Source organism: Leptomonas pyrrhocoris (genome assembly GCF_001293395.1).
Source record: "Leptomonas pyrrhocoris isolate H10 chromosome Unknown, whole genome shotgun sequence".
Classification (NCBI taxonomy): domain Eukaryota; phylum Euglenozoa; class Kinetoplastea; order Trypanosomatida; family Trypanosomatidae; genus Leptomonas; species Leptomonas pyrrhocoris.
In genome coordinates, this window is record NW_015438389.1 from 231166 (window position 1) to 249995 (window position 18830).

At 58.3% G+C, this 18830-nt stretch overlaps 8 protein-coding genes across 13 annotated transcripts; all 8 read left to right on the forward strand.

Moving 5' to 3' along the window:
* Positions 1-20: 20 nt before the first annotated feature.
* ABB37_09667 (hypothetical protein) lies at positions 21-1576 on the forward strand (the record flags this gene model as incomplete). 2 transcript variants are annotated; one of them, XM_015809282.1, is made up of 1 exon in its annotated part: positions 21-1576. In XM_015809282.1, the coding sequence occupies exon 1, from the start codon at positions 149-151 to the stop codon at positions 1574-1576; it is 1428 nt and encodes a 475-aa protein (XP_015652218.1). In that variant the 5' UTR covers positions 21-148. The 2 variants fall into 2 exon arrangements, with proteins under 2 accessions (XP_015652218.1, XP_015652219.1); XM_015809283.1 differs by having other exon boundaries at positions 36-1576.
* A 491-nt stretch (positions 1577-2067) lies between these two features.
* Positions 2068-3355, forward strand: ABB37_09668 (putative mitochondrial eukaryotic initiation factor 4a; the record flags this gene model as incomplete). 2 transcript variants are annotated; one of them, XM_015809284.1, is made up of 1 exon in its annotated part: positions 2068-3355. In XM_015809284.1, the coding sequence occupies exon 1, from the start codon at positions 2144-2146 to the stop codon at positions 3353-3355; it is 1212 nt and encodes a 403-aa protein (XP_015652220.1). In that variant the 5' UTR covers positions 2068-2143. The 2 variants fall into 2 exon arrangements, with proteins under 2 accessions (XP_015652220.1, XP_015652221.1); XM_015809285.1 differs by having other exon boundaries at positions 2140-3355.
* Positions 3356-5558: 2203 nt separating this feature from the next.
* Positions 5559-7569, forward strand: ABB37_09669 (hypothetical protein; the record flags this gene model as incomplete). 3 transcript variants are annotated; one of them, XM_015809286.1, is made up of 1 exon in its annotated part: positions 5559-7569. In XM_015809286.1, exon 1 carries the CDS (start codon positions 5863-5865, stop codon positions 7567-7569), a length of 1707 nt encoding a protein of 568 aa, XP_015652222.1. In that variant the 5' UTR covers positions 5559-5862. The 3 variants fall into 3 exon arrangements, with proteins under 3 accessions (XP_015652222.1, XP_015652223.1, XP_015652224.1); XM_015809287.1 differs by having other exon boundaries at positions 5569-7569; XM_015809288.1 differs by having other exon boundaries at positions 5581-7569.
* Positions 7570-9226: 1657 nt separating this feature from the next.
* Positions 9227-10688, forward strand: ABB37_09670 (putative mitochondrial unspecified product; the record flags this gene model as incomplete). Its single annotated transcript, XM_015809289.1, has 1 exon — positions 9227-10688. Exon 1 carries the CDS (start codon positions 9249-9251, stop codon positions 10686-10688), a length of 1440 nt encoding a protein of 479 aa, XP_015652225.1. The 5' UTR covers positions 9227-9248.
* A 472-nt stretch (positions 10689-11160) lies between these two features.
* On the forward strand, positions 11161-13556 carry ABB37_09671 (putative calcium/potassium channel (CAKC); the record flags this gene model as incomplete). Its single annotated transcript, XM_015809290.1, has 1 exon — positions 11161-13556. Exon 1 carries the CDS (start codon positions 11688-11690, stop codon positions 13554-13556), a length of 1869 nt encoding a protein of 622 aa, XP_015652226.1. The 5' UTR covers positions 11161-11687.
* Positions 13557-13614: 58 nt separating this feature from the next.
* Positions 13615-14940, forward strand: ABB37_09672 (putative calcium/potassium channel (CAKC); the record flags this gene model as incomplete). The annotated part of the gene is made up of 1 exon (XM_015809291.1): positions 13615-14940. The coding sequence occupies one exon, from the start codon at positions 13615-13617 to the stop codon at positions 14938-14940; it is 1326 nt and encodes a 441-aa protein (XP_015652227.1).
* A 573-nt stretch (positions 14941-15513) lies between these two features.
* ABB37_09673 (putative prolyl oligopeptidase putativeserine peptidase clan SC family S9A) lies at positions 15514-15881 on the forward strand (the record flags this gene model as incomplete). 2 transcript variants are annotated; one of them, XM_015809292.1, is made up of 1 exon in its annotated part: positions 15514-15881. In XM_015809292.1, exon 1 carries the CDS (start codon positions 15630-15632, stop codon positions 15879-15881), a length of 252 nt encoding a protein of 83 aa, XP_015652228.1. In that variant the 5' UTR covers positions 15514-15629. The 2 variants fall into 2 exon arrangements, with proteins under 2 accessions (XP_015652228.1, XP_015652229.1); XM_015809293.1 differs by having other exon boundaries at positions 15526-15881.
* Positions 15882-15930: 49 nt separating this feature from the next.
* ABB37_09674 (putative mitochondrial serine peptidase clan SC, family S9A) lies at positions 15931-17748 on the forward strand (the record flags this gene model as incomplete). Its single annotated transcript, XM_015809294.1, has 1 exon — positions 15931-17748. One exon carries the CDS (start codon positions 15931-15933, stop codon positions 17746-17748), a length of 1818 nt encoding a protein of 605 aa, XP_015652230.1.
* Between the last annotated feature and the right edge of the window lie 1082 nt (positions 17749-18830).

The following is an 18830-nucleotide window of genomic DNA, read 5'->3' on the forward strand; positions in this document are numbered from 1 at the left end:
TTCGCTTTCTGACTCTTTTTAGCGGTGTTATACACAGACGCAATACACACCGGCATGCCTCGACGTGCACATCGGCTCTCCACAACAACGTGCATCCATCATACAAAACAGAAGAGTCATTCTCGCACGCTCTTTTCTTCAGGCAGTCATGAAGACGGCGCCGGTGCGTCGTGCACGACGCGGGCCATCGTACTTCTACAGGAGCTCCTCCGCCTCAATTGAAGGCAGCGTGCGATTTGGTGAGGGCTGCGTGGTGCTCCCGCACGCCCGCATCTCCGTCCCGCCGGGCTTCGTGCTGGACGTCGGCCCCTTCACCCTCTTTGCGGACTTCGCAGAGCTGCACATCACCACGTCGGAGGGGGTGGCTGCGCAGCCGCCCCCTCACAGTCCAGCCGCTGCCACGAAGATTTGCATCTGCAGCCACAACCACTTCCAGTCGTACGCAAGCGTCCGCTTTCACCTCGAGGCCGCGGATGAAAGCGGCGTTGAGGATCAGGAGGCGTGCCATTCGTCGCCGGCCCGTGCAACCGCCATCGAGCTGCTGGGGACGGGGAACGTCTTCCAGCCTTTCACCTCGGTGCACGCGCGCGTTGGCACACGTCAGCCGAGCTGCTCCTCCTCCTCCTCCCCACTCCACCACCGTGACAGCAGCCACCGAGACGCACGTGCATCGCAGAGCAACGAGCCCGCGCTGCATCCGTGGCAGCTGGGCAGCTTCAACGTCTTTACGACCCACTCGCGCCTTCGTCTTCCTCTGCCACCCGCTGCGGTCTGTCACGGCGCACCTGCGACGCGCGAAGAGGTGGGCATGCCGTGCTGTGTTCAGGCGGAGGAGCGTCGTGGCTCGCACTCGCCTCCAGTTCCGGCCATGCCACCGTTAGACGGTGCCGACGTGCATCGGCTTGAGATCGGCGAGGTCGAAGCGAATAGCCAGGCAGCCGCGCCTGCCATGTCCGTTGAGGGACGCTTATTTGAAGAGCACTCCAGAAACGAGGGAAGGGATGCGGAGGGCGATGGAAGAGCTGTACTGTCGCCCACGCCGCTCTCCTCTTCTTTGGTTGCGGCTGGCGTGGCTTCTTCCCCGGTTGTTGCTGCTTCTGCGAGTGCAAGCATCAGCACCACCACAGCAGCAGCACCAGCGCGAATGGAGAGCATGGTTTACCTGTCTGATGACGACGCAACGGCGGTGCGTACCGGTGCGAAAGGCTCTCATTGCACCATTGCCCTTCCCCGCTACGGCGTCCGCAGCGTGGCGGAGCTGCCGACCATCATTAAGCGGATCATCGATCATGACGAAACCCCAAAGGCTGAACGCGCAGCACACTCGCCGTCACCACCACCATCATCATCACCGCTGCGGATCTCGCCAGCGCCTTCGTCTCCCGTTGCCGCCGCAGCGATGGCGGCTGCGCTGGCGAACTTGGAAGGCTATGTGGATTCGGTGCATCCCGACCTGCGCGCCTACGCGGAGCAGCGCGTCCTCGCGGAGGCGGAGCAGCTATGTCGCTTCTACATTCGTCAATACGTTGAAGAGACGGACTTGCACCCCGTGGCCGCGCAGGACGCGGCGGACTAAAACCACGCGACGCGACGGTACTGAAGTGTTCACACACGTGGGGAAGAGTAAAAAGTGAGAGAGAGGCTGCCGGGTACAACTTGGGCAGCCGGCACGGAACTATGTATATATACATATATACATAGTCGCTGCTGAATCACCGCATCAGTGTTGTCTCCTTCTGGAGCTCCTCTGCGTTGCTTCTTCGCAAATTAGAAAAGGAAAAAAAACTCATAAACGGTCTATCTTTGTTTGAGCTGTATGTATCTGTGTGTGTGTGTGGTAGTTGGAGTGGAGCACCAACAAGTCGAATACGGCACGACGGCATTCTGTTTTGATTTGACCGTCCCTCCCGTCCTTCCTTCCTTCTCACGTTGGAAAGGGAAAAAGCCCGCGGAGTACACCCCCGATGTCGCTGCATCTCCTCCTCCTCATCTCTCTCTCTCTCTCTCGCTTGTCCCCCTGCGTGCGTGTACGCGCAACCCGAAAAACGTCACACCGCTTAACTCCGCAGTTTTTACTCGCCTTCTTAACAGCTCTCTTTTTTTTTATTGTTTTTTCCTCCTTTCTTCCTCACAGACAACAGTGATGTCCCAGCAAGATAAGGTTGCCCCTCAGGATCAGGACTCCTTCGTGGATGATCAGCCCGGCGTTCGCCCGATCCCGTCCTTCGATGACATGCCCCTCCACCAGAACCTGCTGCGCGGTATTTACTCCTACGGCTTCGAGAAGCCCTCGAGCATCCAGCAGCGCGCGATTGCGCCGTTTACTCGTGGTGGCGATATCATCGCTCAGGCGCAGTCTGGTACGGGCAAGACCGGTGCCTTCTCCATCGGCCTGCTCCAGCGCCTCGACTTTCGCCACAACGTGATTCAGGGCCTCGTGCTTTCCCCTACTCGCGAGCTGGCCCTGCAGACGGCCGAGGTGATCAGCCGCATCGGTGAGTTCCTCTCGAACGATGCCAAGTTCTGCGAGACCTTCGTCGGTGGCACCCGTGTCCAGGACGATCTGCGCAAGCTGCAGAACGGTGTGATCGTCGCCGTGGGAACTCCCGGGCGTGTGTCGGACGTGATCAAGCGCGGTGCCCTGCGGACGGAGATGCTGCGTGTGCTGGTGCTGGACGAGGCTGATGAGATGCTGTCTCAGGGCTTTGCCGACCAGATTTATGAGATCTTCCGCTACCTGCCGAAGGACATTCAGGTGGCCCTCTTCTCCGCCACGATGCCGGAGGAGGTGCTGGAGCTGACGAAGAAGTTCATGCGCGATCCGGTCCGCATTCTCGTGAAGCGCGAGAGCCTGACGCTGGAGGGCATTAAGCAGTTCTTCATCGCCGTCGAGGAGGAGCACAAGCTGGACACGCTGATGGACCTCTACGAGACCGTCTCCATCGCCCAGTCCGTCATCTTCGCGAACACCCGCCGCAAGGTGGACTGGCTCGCCAACAAGCTGAACGAGAGCAACCACACCGTCAGCAGCATGCACGCCGAGATGTCGAAGCCCGACCGCGAGCGTGTGATGAACACCTTCCGCAGCGGCAGCTCTCGCGTGCTCGTCACGACGGATCTCGTGGCGCGCGGTATCGACGTGCACCACGTCAACATCGTCATCAACTTCGACCTCCCGACCAACAAGGAGAACTACCTGCACCGCATCGGTCGCGGTGGCCGTTACGGCCGCAAGGGTGTCGCCATCAACTTCGTGACAGAGAAGGACGTGGAGCTGCTGCATGAGATCGAGGCGCACTACCACACTCAGATTGATGAGCTGCCGGTGGACTTCGCCGCCTACCTCGGCGAGTAAGCTGCGCAACGTGGTGATGCTCGTCTCTCTCTCTCTCTCCGTCTCGTGTTGTGTGCGGCTGTGCGGTCGTCGTCTCGCCGGAATTGGAAGGCAACGAGGGCCTATTTATTAATATACACGACAATGAAAGGGATAACAGGAGGAGACGAAGGCAGCACCCGAGGAATCGCAAATGAGGAAGAGGGAGTGCGAGAAGCTGCGCGAAGAACTGAAAGGCGATGTAGAAGTGAAGATGAGGAACGATCACGGAGACGCAAGCGTACGCGATATCCCTTTCCATCACGCTCACACGTACACATACCAGCTCAAGAGAGTTCGAGAGGGAACGTTTCGTGAGTATTATTATTATCTTGGTGTTGATGATGATGCTGTTTTTCGAGTTCTGCCGCCGCCGCCTCTTTACCTTTTCTATTTTATATATTTTTGCTTGTTTCGTTTCTGTTGCTCGCCTTCCCGGCGAGACGGAGATGGAGGGAACGGCAGCGCTGGACTACAGCGGAGAAAACTGTGATAGAGAAGAAATGCTTAGGCGGGAGAAGAGTGCGGAGAGAAGAGAAGAAAAAGGAAAAGGCAAGACCGTAGACGGAGAGACGACCCGGCGCGGGTTCCCCCCCCCCCCTTTTCCTTGTGTGACGCGTGATATCTTTGCTTTCTCGTTCATATCTGGGTGTTTTCCTTGTCTGCGACGCACGATGCAGCAGGGGGCATCTGTGTCCGCCTCCCCTCTCAGTTCTCTGTTCCGCTTTCACATGTGTGTGTGTGTGCGCGCAACTGTGGTACGACGACAAGGTGTCCGGCCCCCGCTCCCTTGGCTCGCGTTCCTCTCTCCTGTCTTCGTTGTTCTGACGCTCGTGTGTGTGTTTTTTTGTTTCTTTCTTATTTTGATCTCCCCCGTTCTGTCCGTCAGTGAAGCACGTCCGTCACGTCCGCTGACGCGCCGCACGCGTACGTAGAACATTAAGCGCCTCTTCTCTCCCTCTTTCAGTTCTCGTCTGCGTGCGTGTGTGTGTTCTGGTTTTGTTTGTTTTTTATGTGAACGGAGGTTTGTTTTCATGTTTTTCCTTTTCTCTTTTGTTGAAAACACTGATCACACCAGTCTTATTTAATGGCACTTTAAGTATGCGTGTTTGAGGAGAGGAGCGGGGGGGGAAGGGGGAGAGGAGCGGAGAGAGAGAGAGGCCTTCCCCCCGCCCGCCCGCCCCCTCCCCTCCCTCCCCCGCCTTTCTTACCCTTCTTCTGTCCTCCTCCTCCTCTCGTGTAAGCGACGCGCTTGTCTGCGCGCAGAGGGGGTGGCCGGGGTGGGCCAACACCACCACCACCCCTCCCCTCTCTGCCGTGAAAGGACCTCCTCTCACACAGAGACACGCACACACGGAGAGCACGAAGGTGAAAATGAGGGCAAAGGAAGGAGGGGAGGAGTACACGAGATGAAAACCCAAAAAAAATCCAAAATGGAAGTATATATATATATATATAGTGTGTGTAACTATTTTCTTTATGAGGTAACAGAATAGGAGGATCGCTGCAACTATCTTAACAGGAGGTGAAAAGGGTAAAAACAGGGCTTTGAAAAATAGAAGGGAGAGAGAGAAGGGCAAAGCGAAAAAGAAGATATTTGCAGACTCCAAGATCCTCCGTAATTAATATATGTAAAGCACGATGCGTGTCTTTGTTATGTTCTGTGCGCAGTCTCCGATGCTTCCTTGTAAAGATCGATAAATATTATAAAGAATAGCTGCGGATGAAAATGAAAAGTAAATAAACGCTGAGCTCTGCGAAGCGGCGTAAGTCGGCCTTGGAGGAGATCGTCGTCGGCAGAGAGCAAAAGATGGAAAGCGGCGTTGCGGAGTGCCGAAGGCGAGCCGGCGTACATGAACTCCCTGGAATTCTGTTGCTGCTGCTCTCTGTGTTCGCGTTTGAGCTCCCCTCGCCCACCGGCTCCTCTCCCCTTCTCCGTGCACTGCATGAGGCTTCATCTCTTCTTGGTGAAGCAGAGGTTGCTGCTGTTATTTCGGGTTGATGTGTTGAGGCCTGTATTTGCTCTGTCGTGTCGCTGTTATCGAGACAGTCAGGTTTTTTATGAACTTCCTCTTCGGAGAGGCGAAATGGGCAGCTTCGGCCCTCGATGAAGTCCTCCAAACGTGTGTTTCCACGACCTTCGCAACGTCTCGCCTCACCTTCTTCTTCTCCTCCATTTTGGCACAGCCGTCGTAAGTATTTCTGCAAGCCGCGACTGCGAAGTGCACCTGCATTTCTTTACCATCTCAGCCGCCGTCTTTAGAAAAAAGGGAGAGACACTGGGGGACGAACGAAGATACGAAGCGGGAGCGCTCCCGTCAGAATTCCCGCATAACAACGACCACCCAAGGAAGAAGAAGTTTTCTTGTGAGAGGTGCATTGGATCTCTCTGTACTCAGCAACCTCTCTCCACACACACACACAGACACAGCTCCTCGTTCAACACCATACGTCCTTTTATTATTATTATTATTCTTGCACGGTTCGTAATGACCTCGGTTGACGCCTCCAGGGACGCTCCTGTGAGCGTTTCGCCTGCCTCCGCCAATCGCGCCACCGCCACCACCACAGCAACAACAGCCAGCAGTAGAGCTGCCGCTCCACTCGCGACCCGGCCCTCGCAGCAGCAGCTCCCGCGTTCGTCTGCCTCCTCGTCTCCGTCCTCTGCAAGGCACCCCGACGTACTCGCCGGCTACTCCAGCCTGCCCAAGTCAGTAGTGAGTGATGACGTGGACATGGGCGATGTCGTGCCGCGTGGACGCGCCGACAGGTCCAGCCACCACAGCAGTGCCGCAGCCCTGTCGGCGAACTCTGCTGAACGGCTGCGTGGCGACGATGACGATAATGGTGCTGTGGTGGTGGCCGCAGAGGCATCGACAGCATCCCCCCGCCCCCTCCAGACATCCGCTACACACGATAGAAGGGCGTCACCGCTGGCACGCGGGGAGGGCAGCTGGGTGCGATCGCAGCGATCCGCGACGGCAGCCTCGACGACCACCACCACAACAGCAACAAGTGCGCGTGCAACTGCAGCGGCACCGGCGGCCCAACAACCACCTCCTCCGTCTTCGCCTCCGCTTAGCGAGCAGCAACGGCGACGACAGCACCAGCAGCAGCAGCAGCGTCCAACTCTGGGCGTATCTCCTTCATCCCCCTCCGCTGCCGCTGCCGCTGCTCCCTCGCCTTCCTCGTCGCCGCAGCACCAGCCGTATCACAGTGCGACAGATGTGGTCCGTGTGCGAGCCGCGCTGGCAGATGCCGGCTATCCCAACCCGTCCTGGCAGGACATCGAGCGAGTGTTTGCGCAGATGGCGGAGACGAGGCACGACAACGTCGGTCAGCCGTCGGACGGGCGTAGCCGGCAAGGTGCAACGGTCGATGATCTTGGGTACAGTTACCCGACAAGAGTGCCGCCGTCGAACGAGAAGAACAGCAGCAGCCTCCTGCCCTACGTGGAGCCCGCCCTCCGTCTGGAGCGCTACATCCAGCTGCGCGAGCGCGAGTTGGAGAACATGTTTCTGCACCCCACCGCAGCAGCGGCGGTCACCATCCCACCAAGCCCCGCGCCGCGAGGGGAGGACCACGCGCGTGGACACGCCCCAGCTGCGCGGCCGGCGGGCCACACCGCTCCGTCCCGTCCCCACAGCACGGTCGCCACCATGGCCGCGAAGCACCGGCGCGCGGCGAACATCGTGTTCAACATCACGGGAGATCAGCGCTTCCGCTTTTTCTCGTGCACGCGCACCCCGCAAGGCTCCGGCGCGCTCGTGTGCTCGTCTCCACGCACGACGAGGGCCGTCCACGCAGCAGCAGCCGCAAGTGGGCAGGATCGAACTCGCTCGGGCACCGCGCTGCCTTCGCCTTCCTTCACCCCCGTCCACCGCTCGCCTGTTCACAACTTCTACAACCCAGAGCGCGGCGGCGGCGGTGGTGGCCACCACCACCACCAGCACGGTTCTGCCTCCTCTTATTTGAATCCGAACTCTGGTCCGTCGGTGCTGTCGAGCAACAGCGTTGCCTACCTCGACCCGCAAGGTTGCACGCTGCGGCGCAAGGCTGACCCGGTGAAGCGCGGGCAGCAAATGCGGTTGCTGTGGGAGAAGGATAACTTTTTATCGCAGCGCCGTCGCCCGCAGGAGGCGTGGCGGACACGGCAGATTACGATGGCCTATGGACAAGAAGCCACGGGTGAGTAAAGAAAACTCCTGCGTGTTTGTTAATATGATTATGATTTCTCACTTCATAGATCCCACGTGGCGTTGCCGCTCCTCTAGTTTCGCTGGGGATGTGCGTGTGGGTGTGTGTATTTGGCGGTCACCCACAGTGCGAGCGGCAGCTGCGCCGGTGCGTGCATTTGCCCTCCCGTCTTGATAGAAGGAAGTAGAAGTTGTTGTGTGCCGCGTGTTTTTGCAACGGAAGAAGAAAGGAAGAAGACCAACAACAACAACAACAACGCACGAAGAGCCTCTAGGTGCACAGCCGCGACCACTATAATTCTGTATTTTGCTTTTGCAAGGTCCCTCGCTGGGAGGCGGAAACCGAACATGCGCCCTCTGCCCTCTGCCCTCCGCTCTCTCTCTCTCTCTATCCACCCCACGCCTTAACTCCCCATCCCCGCCTCCACCATCACCGCCTCTTTTCCTTTCTGTTTACGTGTTTTCTTGTCTGTTTTCGGGGGTGTACTTCCTCCGTGTCATCTTAACCCGTTGCGCACATCAACGGTTGCAATAGAGAGAAATTTGAACGAACTCCATATCTTTGGCCATCCTCATTGCATCCGCACACACAGCGACGTAAGCAACACAAGCAAACTAACTCTATTTAATAATTATATATATATTATAAAGGAAGGAAAAATGGTCTGTCCCTTCTCTATTGCGGTGCGTGTCTGTCTCGCGGCCTTTGTGCTCAAGACGGTGTACGACGCCGTGCGCATCTACCAGAAAAATCACGCCGCCGCTCCAACAGAGGGTGGCGATGAGAAGATGATAACGAAGCCGGCCGACGCAGCAGCAACAGCAGCAGCGGCAAGCTGAACATGAAAACCGAGAAGACAGTTGGAAGCTCAAAAGAAGGGGGTCAACGGGGAAAAGGAGAGCGGCTAGTCGAAAAACTCCAGCAGTGGGACACAGCCCCTCCCCTGTTCTCGGACACGATTCTGTTGCTCATGGAACTGTACCGGGAGGGAAAAGGCCCTTCTTCCCTCCTTTCTTTCCTGCCCTGCTCTCTCTCTCTCTCTTCGATATATACTTATATCTGTCTTCGATGCAATCCTTTTGAGGGAAAGCATGTCGGTGAAGCGCGTCTTTTCCTTTCCCCTCATTCAAAGATACGTTTCTCTTTATTTTTATAGGGGCTTATTAAGTGCCCTACCTCGTGGCATCTCATTTTGTGTCTGTGTGGGTGTGTAGGTTTGGGTACAAATCGATGAGGCCGACACACCTCGTCGTCCCCCCGTCATCAATCACAAAAATAAATCTGTGAAGGCGTAGTTACGAGGTCTCTGTCGTCCTTGCGTGTGTGTGTGGGCGCGTGTGTTCCCCACGTCGTCTAGCATATCTCTTCGAGGTGTTTCAAACCAGAAAGAAGAAGACTAGCCTTGTACGCCAGGGGTGACTCATCTGTTTGATCGGCCAAGATGGAGACGCTCGAATAGCGTGACCTCTCTCCCCGTTGTCGTTTTATCCCCCCGCTTCCTCACACAGAGAAACCCCGCAACAAGTGCTCTTTCATCTCTCCCTTCTTGTCTCGACCGCCTTGCTTTACTTCTCGCGCTGACTAACACATATATATATACACATCGATTACTGTCGGTGTGTCTCTGCGTGTGTGTCTGTGTTTTTCTCCTTCGACAGTTTTTTGCCCCGCTGCGCAGATGTCGTATCGATCATCTTTCTGCATGCATTGGCTGCGTCAGCCACTCGCACATCACCCATGTTCGCCCACTACCACCGCCACGTCGTCATCGTCGTCGTCGCCGCTGTGGCGTCTACGGAAGCCCTCGTGTGCGCTGCGTTGCGTCTCGACCAACTTCTCTGGTGCTTCTGCTTCTGCCGCGGTGGCGGTGCGGACGGTCCCTCTCTTTGCGGCCCGCTTCTGTCAGACACACGCCGCCTCCCCCGTCGAGACAGCAGCAGAAGCAGAAGCAGCAGGAGCAGCGTCTTCATCGTCCTCCGTATCGCCGCCACTACGTGATCGCTTCGTGTGCCCGGAGTGCGGCAAGCGCTTCCTCTGTGCCGCTAACCTTCTGCAGCACCGCATCGCGCGTCACGGCCTTCACGTCGTGACGGCGGAGGAGACGGCGCGAGCGGCACTCATCGCAGCCAACGCGGAGCTGGCCCGAGAGCTGGCGCGGCTACGCGCCCTTGTGATGCAACTGAAAGGAGAAGAGCAGCCCGCCGTCACCACCACCACCACCACTAACCCCAACACGATGACACACAACGCATCAGCAGACGGCGCGTCGACCATGACAAAAGCGTACCCCAGTGCGGTCTTAACGGGACAGCTGATGGAGGTAAGCGCCGGTCTCGCGCGAGAGTGGCAGCGCAGCGGGCTGGCCCTCGGCACAGGTGTCTCATTCGTGAGCTGTATAGGGACCGTTCGCGGGCCGGTGCAAGTCGGGACACTCGCAGGCGCCGCCGCAGCAGCAGCAGCGTCAGCAGCATCCCCGCGAGTGGTGCAGTTCACGTTGGAAGCCCATGGTTATCGTGAGCGCCGTCCCGGGCAGCTGAAGATGTACCGCGCGCACATGCTCGTGCGCTACATCCCATCCCGGCCCTACCATGACAAGGTGATCCGCAGCTCGACTGGCGAGACGGCAGCGGCGGCGGCGGCGCTCTTCGCTGTCGACGAGGGGGACGTGGTGCGAGTGCAGGGCCACTACGGCCTGCACAACAGCTACGACATGGTCTCGAAGCTGCCGGTGGAGAACGTGGTGGTGGAGGCTGACTTTGTCGGGCTGCTCATGCGGCGGCGGTCGTCGTCGTCTGCAGGCGCCGTCGTGCCGGGGATGAAGATCGTTGAGTCGTCCTCGCAATGTGGACCAACGGTGATGCACAAGGAAGGCGAGGCGGCAGAAGAAAGGAGGGAAGGGGTGGAGCCGGCGGTGGCGGCGGCACTGCCAGCGCCGCCTCTGACCTGCAGCACAACATCAACGGCTTTCCACTCCTCAACCGATCTGTTGAACTCCGCCCTCGCACCAGCATCGACGACAACGGCAACGACGAGCGACAGCAGACGTACGAACTCCGCCGCGGGAACGGCGAGGCCGGAGCGTCGGTCTGGCGAAAAGGGCCAACACGCGAGGCGGTAAAGGAGAGAGAAACGACGCGGTCGTCGTCTCTGACCTGGTCGTGACACCTCTCTTCGTCCGCATTCCGTTGTGTGTGTGTGTGTGTGAATGTGTTTGTGTTTGTGTTTTGCACTGCCATGAGCAAGTCTTTTTTTTTTCTTTGAAACCAGAAATTACCGTTTCGCGTGCAAGGAAACCTTCAGAAGTGAAAGATAAAACGATGGCGTCCCACCACCTACTGTACACGGGCTCGAATTTCTTGTGTACCACAGGAGATGTCCTGCGAAGTGAGCAAAATATTTCTATATCTGTCAGGGTGTTTGCTGTTTGTAATAGCTGCTAGATGTGCCCTTCTGCGTTGTCGGTGCCTCACACACTCACTCACACGCTCTTTCTTTCTCTCCTCCTCCTCCTCCTCCTCTGCCGGTTATCGCACCTTTTCTTTTTCCACTCCTATTACTTACGCATGTACCGATGACTGGGTCTTCACTTCAGCGCACGGCAAACTTTTTGTTTTATCTTCGATACGTCACGCGGGGGCGCGAACGTCAACAACCACGAAAAGATGCGAGTTGTGCTGGAGTTGTAGAAGGTCATCTCCCGCTCGCTTGCATTTCTTCTTTCCTCTTCTTTTCCACCTCTCCTTCCTTCGCGTGTGTGTGTGTTTCTCTGTTTCCTGGACCGCATCTGCTTCTTTCTTTTGTCTTCTTATCATCCCTTCGCCTTCTCACTTAGTCCATATACTTTTGTATTCGGCTTCACATCCATATATCGGCCTCGCTCTCCGCTTCTGTAGCTGCTGTTGGTGGTGCTGGCAGCGGTGGTGGTGGTGCGCTCCTCTTGAATCCGCTGTCGTCAGCTCAGTCGTTTTGTAGCTGTGCTGCTGCTGCTGCTGCTGCTTCCTCCCGCAGATTGGGCTGCGGAAAGGCTGAGGCGGGGAAAGGCAAGAAAATCCAAAAGCTGTTCCCCCAAAGCTTGCTGCTTTCCTTTTCCTTGAACGGAAGAAGCAAGAGAGAAACGATGGAGAAGTACGCGCACCTCCTCGGGCTGAAGCGGCTCGGGCTGTGGCGGCGTGCCGACCGCCCAGACGTCTTCGTCGACAAGCACTACTCCCGCGACAACCACGTCCGCTCCGTCCGTAAGTTTGTGGAGTTCCTCGACCAGCGCCACAGCAACGTGTCGATTGTCGGCCTCCTCACCCACCTTGTGATGGAGACGGTGTCGGTGGCGTTCTATGTCTGGACCTCGCAGGTCAGCGCGGCGACCTCCGTGAGGGAGTTCGAGTGGAACGTGCCGGTGTTCATCGTCGAGGTGGCGCTGAACATCATCTTTCTCCTAGAGTGGTTCGCCCTGTTCCTGTTTGAGCAGGACAAGACGGCGTATTTAGTTTCGTGGTTGTCGCTTGTGAACGCCATGACGAGTGTGCCGATGATCGTCATTGGCTGCGGCGCCATACATCACACCAGCTGGCGCTCTGGCTGGGTGCCGATGTACCTGCGTGTGTGGTGGATGCACGACTGTTTGATTGTACTGATCGACTACCCGATTATCGCGCAGCACATGGTGGATATCTGGCGAGAGATGGTCCGCTTCTTCATCCACGTCTTCGCCGTCCTCTGCACTTGCATCGGCACGCATCAGATTGTGGAGTCCTGCACGGGGCACTACATGGACTTGTACGACTCGCTGTACATGATGGTCGTCGGCTTCGGCACGATTGGCTACGGCGATGTGACCCCCCTCACTACCCCGGCGCGCCTCTTCATGATCGTCTTCCTCATCATTGGCATTAGCTTCTTTCTTCCGATGTTCCAGCGCCTGGCGATCATCGCGGAGCGCGGTCAGCTGTACAACACCTTCAACGGTGGTGGCTCGGCGACGTGGCTGCTGAGCGAGTGGCGGCACCAGCACGTCATCATCTGTGGCCAGTTCTCTGATCTCGCGGTGGACCTGCTGCTGAAGAACTTCTACGCGGGCTGGCGGATGTACCTCGACACCTGTATTGTGCTCATGTCGCCCGAGGAGCACTCCGCCGAGGTGCGGCTGATGGCGAACCTGCCGTGGTTGAAAGGCCGTGTGACGCTCATGGTGGGGGACCCGGCGCGCTCCAGCGATCTGGACCGCGCCAAGGCACGCCACGCCGATGCCATCTTCCTCTTCGGCGATGCCCGGTCCTCTGCCTATTACCAGGACTACACCACGATCGCGCAGTCCATGGCGGTTAGTCTCTACGACCGCGACCTTCCACAGCACCTGCTGCTGCGCCGCAACCGCACAGTGAAGCAGATCGGTCCCTACGCCGCCAGCGTGCTGGAGTGTGAGCGGCTGCTGCACCACCTGCTGGGTCTCTCGATGGCCCACCCGGGCGTTGTGCCGCTGGTGGTGAACCTCCTGCGCACCTACGAGTCCCTCCCGATGGACACGACGCTCTCGCGGCACTGGGTGGAGCAGTACGAGTACTCCCTGCGGAATGACTTGTACGGGCTGGAGATTCCAGACGCGCTGCGAGGGCGGGAGTTCCGCCTGCTGGCCCGCGCCTTCTTCGAGAAGGACGTGACGCTGATCGGCATCCTCAACGTGCGCAACGTCGTGCAGCTGAACCCGCGGGAGCTGATCCCCAACGCGAAGAAGCTGCTGCTAATTGCGAAGACGATCAAGGTAGCTCAGGATGCGACGGACGCCATCTCGCGCAACTACGAGCAGACCTTCGGAGAGGAGATGCTCGTCGCGCCGGACCTCGACGAGCACGACCGACGCAAGCGGCGTCGCCTGCTGACGCACCGCAGCAGCAGTCTGAGCGACGAGGAAATGGAGGAAGAGGAGGAGGAGGGGGGAGGAGGGAGGGGGGAAGGGGAAGGAGATCTACGCTCCACGGAAGCGCAGTCCTGAACCTACGCGGGGAACGGAAGCGGGGACAACGGCTTTGCCGGGCACGAGCAAGACCACCATGCTCGGCAGCATCGACTCCCAGCAGCTGCAGCCGCAGCAACGGCAGACCTCCAGCCAAGCCCAGCCGCCGCAGCAGCACTCACTGCCACTAGCACCATCGTCCTCCTCCTTGTCGGCAATAGCAGCAGCAGCGACGGCGACGGCGACGGCAACTGCAGTTACGAAAGATCGCGAGGGCCGCTCGGTCTTCTCACTGGGGGCCCGGCCGGTGCACCCGACCCTGTTTGACAAAGAATTAGGTCAGGAAGGGGAGAGCGACGAGGAGTTCGACAGCGCCACGGCCGGGTCGCCCATCGCGGCGTACGCGGTCGCCGTCCCGCCCGCCTCGCGCGCCGATGCGCAGAGCCCGGTGTTCCCCTCCGCGGGGCCGTCACGCGACGAGGAGGCCGACGCGCGGACGGTTCCGAACGTGCAGTCGCTGGTCCACGTGGCCGACGCCCTCGACTTCGAGAACCACTTCGTCATCATCGACTTGTCGTCCGCGAAGGCGAAGGATAAGTCCAGCCGGTACGCGCAGGAGGCGGCGAACACGGCGATAGCGCACGACGTCTTCAACGTGGTGGTCCCGGCGCGGCAGGCGTACCCGATGAACGACGTGGTGCTGCTGACGAACGACCTGAGCTTCGCGCCGTACTTCGACTACTTCTGGAGCGTGCACAAGCAGGACACGGCGAACCCAGTGAAGTGCATTACAGGCTGCGGGCTGAACACCTCTGACTTGCGCCGCTGCAACCTCGAGCACTGCGCCGGCTGCTGCGTCTTCTACGCCGGTGATATCAGTCGCTACGGCTCGACGAGCGCCATGTCGATGCTTGTGGTGCTTTCCATCAACGAGATACTGCAGGGCATCCCAACGTTCCCGGTGGTGGTGGAGCTAGAGGGGCTCGTGAACCTGTCTCTCTTTCCGCCGCACGCGGACGACCCGCGGCTGCGCTCGAAGGCGGTGGTGGACTTCGTGTACGAGCCGAACTTCATCATCGGCAACGCCATCAGCCGCCTCATGCTCTTCCCCGCGCTGCAGCGCACGTACTTCATGGAGGAGTTCATCGACGTGATGGACGTGCTCATCAGCGGACACACGCCCGACTCGCCGGCGCTGGCCCGCCTCCCGCTGTCGCTGTGCGAGGTGGAGCTGGAGACCTACGAAGACGTCGTCAGCTACTGCCTGAAGTTCGGGTTCCTGCCCATTGCGTTGCAGCGCCGCATCGTCGACGCGCGGAACCCGTCGATTAACGGGCAGCGCTTTGTGCTGACGAACCCGCCGCGGGCGTTGCCGGTGAACCAGCAAACCGATGTGCTCTTCTACATTACCCCTGGCAGCTAGAGGGGAAAAGGGAGAGAAGGTATGAACGTGTGCCCTCACGCGCAGATATATATATATATATGTGTTTTGTTATTCAGCCAATGGATGGAGATATAAACGGGAAGAAGAAAAGAGAAGGGTAGGAGTCGTGGCTCCCGTCGTGGGCCCTCGTTTGTTGTGTGTTTGTTGGTGCATGGGGAAGCGCAGAGGAGAGAGCGAGGGGGCGGGGGAGGGGGGCAAGGGAACGGAAGCGCTGCGCTGTCCGTGCATACATATATATCCTTTCTCTCTCTTCCTCTCTCTTAGCCGTGAGATGCTCTTCCATTTCCAAGCGTGAAGTAGCGCCGCAGTGTGCCGCCTTCGTGCAAAAGAAAAGGTGGTGCTCGACGTCACGCCCATCCTCTTCGTTTGTCAGTTCTTTTCTTCTTCGGTAAGATGCATGTGTGTCTCATAGATAAATGCAGATTTGTTTTCTCCTCCTTTCCATTTCTCACTTCCTCTCCTCTCGCGCTGCGACACGGCGTCGTTGATGCCTCGTATCCTTTCCTGATGTTTATATATATATATATATATATATATATATGTATGTACTTGAGAACCCCGACTAGGACTCCTCGTCAGTGTGTCATCGTTGCTGCTGCTGCTGCTGCGCTGTTATTCGCTTACTACTTCCTTTGTTGTTTGCTCTCTTCCGTTCCTCGTCCTGTGCCATGTCGGCCAAGCCGTACCCCCCAGCCCGTCGCTCCGAGACGGTGTACACGCTTCACGGGCACGTCATCCCGGAGCCGTACGACTACCTGGAGGACCCGGGCAACCCCGAAACAACGGCCTTCGTGACGGCGCAGAACGCGTGCTTCAACGCGTACATGGCCTCCTCCCAGGACCTCCGCGATCGCATCGAGGCGACGGTGACGGCCATTCAGCACTACGCCCCGCACGGGGGCCCCGATGCAACACGGTGATTTCCTCTACTACGACTACAACACCGGACTGCAGAACCAAAACGTTCTCATGCGCACCGCCGTGGCGGACCCCAGCAAGACCGAGGTGTTTATGGACATGAACACGATGAGCGCGGACGGCACCTCGGCGCTGCTGACCTCCGCCTGGAGCGACGATGACCGTTTCTTTGCCTACAGCGTGTGCGACAAGGGCAGCGACTGGCAGCACCTGCACGTGCGGGACGCGATCACGCTGACTAACCTGGACGATCGTGTGGAGTGGGCGAAGTTTACCGACATCACCTGGTGGGGTCACGTTGGGTTCTTCTACATGCGCTTTGCCGCCCTGCACGACGGCGTCGAGCAGGGAGCGGAGACAGACTGCGCGGAAAACTCCTTCCTCTGCTTTCACCGCGTCGGCACGCCGCAGACAGACGACGTGGTGGTGATCCCGGCAGACCCGGCGCACTCGCAGTGGAGCTACCACGCAAAGGTGTCGGACGACGCGAGGTACCTCGTGGTGGAGGTCCACGACGGCTGCGAGCCGCACAACACGGTGTGGGTGGCGCCGCTGCCTGCCGAGGTGGCGGACCTCGCGGCGGCGAAGATGACGTTCACGAAGCTCGTTGCTGTGATGCAGCATCGCTACGAGTTTATCGGCAACGACGGCGATGTTTTCTATTTTACGACCACGAAAGACGCACCGAACCGCCAGATCATCTCCGTGGACGTGAGGGATCCGGGCGAGTCCGTGACGGTGGTGGTGGTGCCGGAGCGCCCTTCCGTTCTCAGCGAGGTCGTCTTGGCCAGAGACACGCTCTTCTTGGTGTACGTGGAGGATGTGAAGGACACCCTGTACACGCGGGCGCTGCACGCGCTCGATACCGCCGCCGCAAAGATCGACCTCCCGATCGGCTCCCTTCTCTCCCTCAAGGCGAACCGCCACAAGTCGTTCGTCTCCTTCAAGCTCACCTCGTTCTTGATGCCCGGTCGCGTGTACGTGACGGACGCCGAGAACCCGAGCGAGGCGCTGCGGGTCTTCGCCGAGGAGATGGTGGATGGCCTCCACGCGGAGGACTACGTGACAGAGCAGCGCTTCTACACCGTGGCGGACGGCACCCGCATTCCGATGTTCCTCACATACAAGAAGGGCAGCGCCTCTCCGCAGTCGCCCGTGCTGCTATTCGGCTACGGCGGCTTCCACAACGCGCTAAAGCCCGTCTTCAGCCCGTTTCGCTTGATGTTTCTGCAGAACATGAACGGCGTACTCGCCATTCCCAACATTCGTGGCGGGGGGGAGTACGGGCAGGCCTGGCACGACGCCGGTCGGCGCGCGAACAAGCACAACTGCTTCAGTGACTTCATCGCCGCAGCGGCGTTCCTGCATGACGCCGGCATCGGCAGCGTGGCGACCACCGCGGCGATGGGGCGCTCCAACGGCGGGCTGCTGATGGGCGCCGTGGCGAACCGCGCCCCGGAGCGCTTCGGCTGTGTCGTTTGCCAGGTCGGTGTGCTAGACATGTTTAAGTTTCACAAGTACACGATCGGCGCGGCGTGGATCTCCGACTTCGGCAACCCAGACGTGAAGGACGACTTCGCCGTTGTGCAGGCGTACAGTCCACTGCACAACATCCGCGCGGGGGTGCAGTACCCGGCGATCCTGGTGGTGACGGGCGACCACAACGATCGCGTTGTGCCGCTGCATTCATTGAAGTACATCGCGACGCTCCAGCACAGCAACCCCGACGTGGGAGGCCCGTTTGTGACGCGCATTGATGAAGCGGGTGGGCATGGGCAGGGCAAGCCTATCAGCAAGCTGATCCGCGAAGAGGCGGACATTTACGCGTTCATCGCGAAAAGCTTGAAGGTGACGTGGGTGGATGCGTAGCGGCACTCCGCTTTCGACCTTCGCGTTGTAGATAGGGGAGGGGGAGGGGGGGGGGGCTGTTGGTGGTGGTGGTGGTAGTAGCCGGTGGCGCCAGCGCCTCTGCCTCACTCCTTTCCTTATTGTTGTTACTTTCATTCCTCCAACGTGCATCACGCGTGAATGCATTCGTGATGTAGTCAGCACTTATATATATATATATCTACTCTCTGAAAAGCCGTACCTGCCTCTTCAGGTGGATTCGCCTCTTCTTCATGTTATCGCTATCGTTCCTTTCCTAGATTCTCTGTTGCGCGTTATCCAGTAGCTTCGGCTGTTTTTAAACGGTTTTTCGCATCGCGCTTTCGCCGCGCCGTTCTTATCCAAATGGAAAAGGAAAAGGAAGTAATGTCTCTACCGTGCTGCAGCATACTACTACCATCGACGCTGTCCGTCGTTTGATCCGTTTACAGACCGCTAAAGTACAGCACATACGCACACGCAAATCCCCCGAGAAGAGATACGGCTTAGAGGGGTGCCCTACTGCCGGTGCTCCCTCCTTTGTCGATGAAACTGCAAAGAGCGGGAAGAGAAGGCAGAGCTTTCCTCAGTCGGCACATTTCGCCACGATGCCGTGCCATACACCTCCTCTCACATCTCCATTTCCTTCCCTTCTTCTTTTGTTCCTACATTTCTATATTATTACTTTTGTTTTCCCGTGTGCTTTCGCATTTCGTTGTCTCTCTTTGCGTGTGTGTGTGTGTGTGTGTGTGTGGACACTTCGGACACGATCGCACCGAGTACACACAACGTGAGCGGGCACCGCCGACGCCAAACGATGCCCCTCTGTCGGTCTTCTCGCGCGTGCGCATGACTCTGGCCAGCGGCGTGCACCCATGCACGCACGGCGTTGGAAATACCCTGAAAAGAAAGGAAAGAAGAAGAAGCGGTGCAATATCAATAAATCTGTTGATTCTCTTTTTAGTTTACTCCGCCGCTTCTCGGCGCTTTTTTTTTTCTGGTAGTTGTTGTTGTTATCGGTGGTACTTTGAATAGAATAAGGAAGAGTTATTCTCGTAGCCGTTTGGACGTGCTGTGTGTTTTGT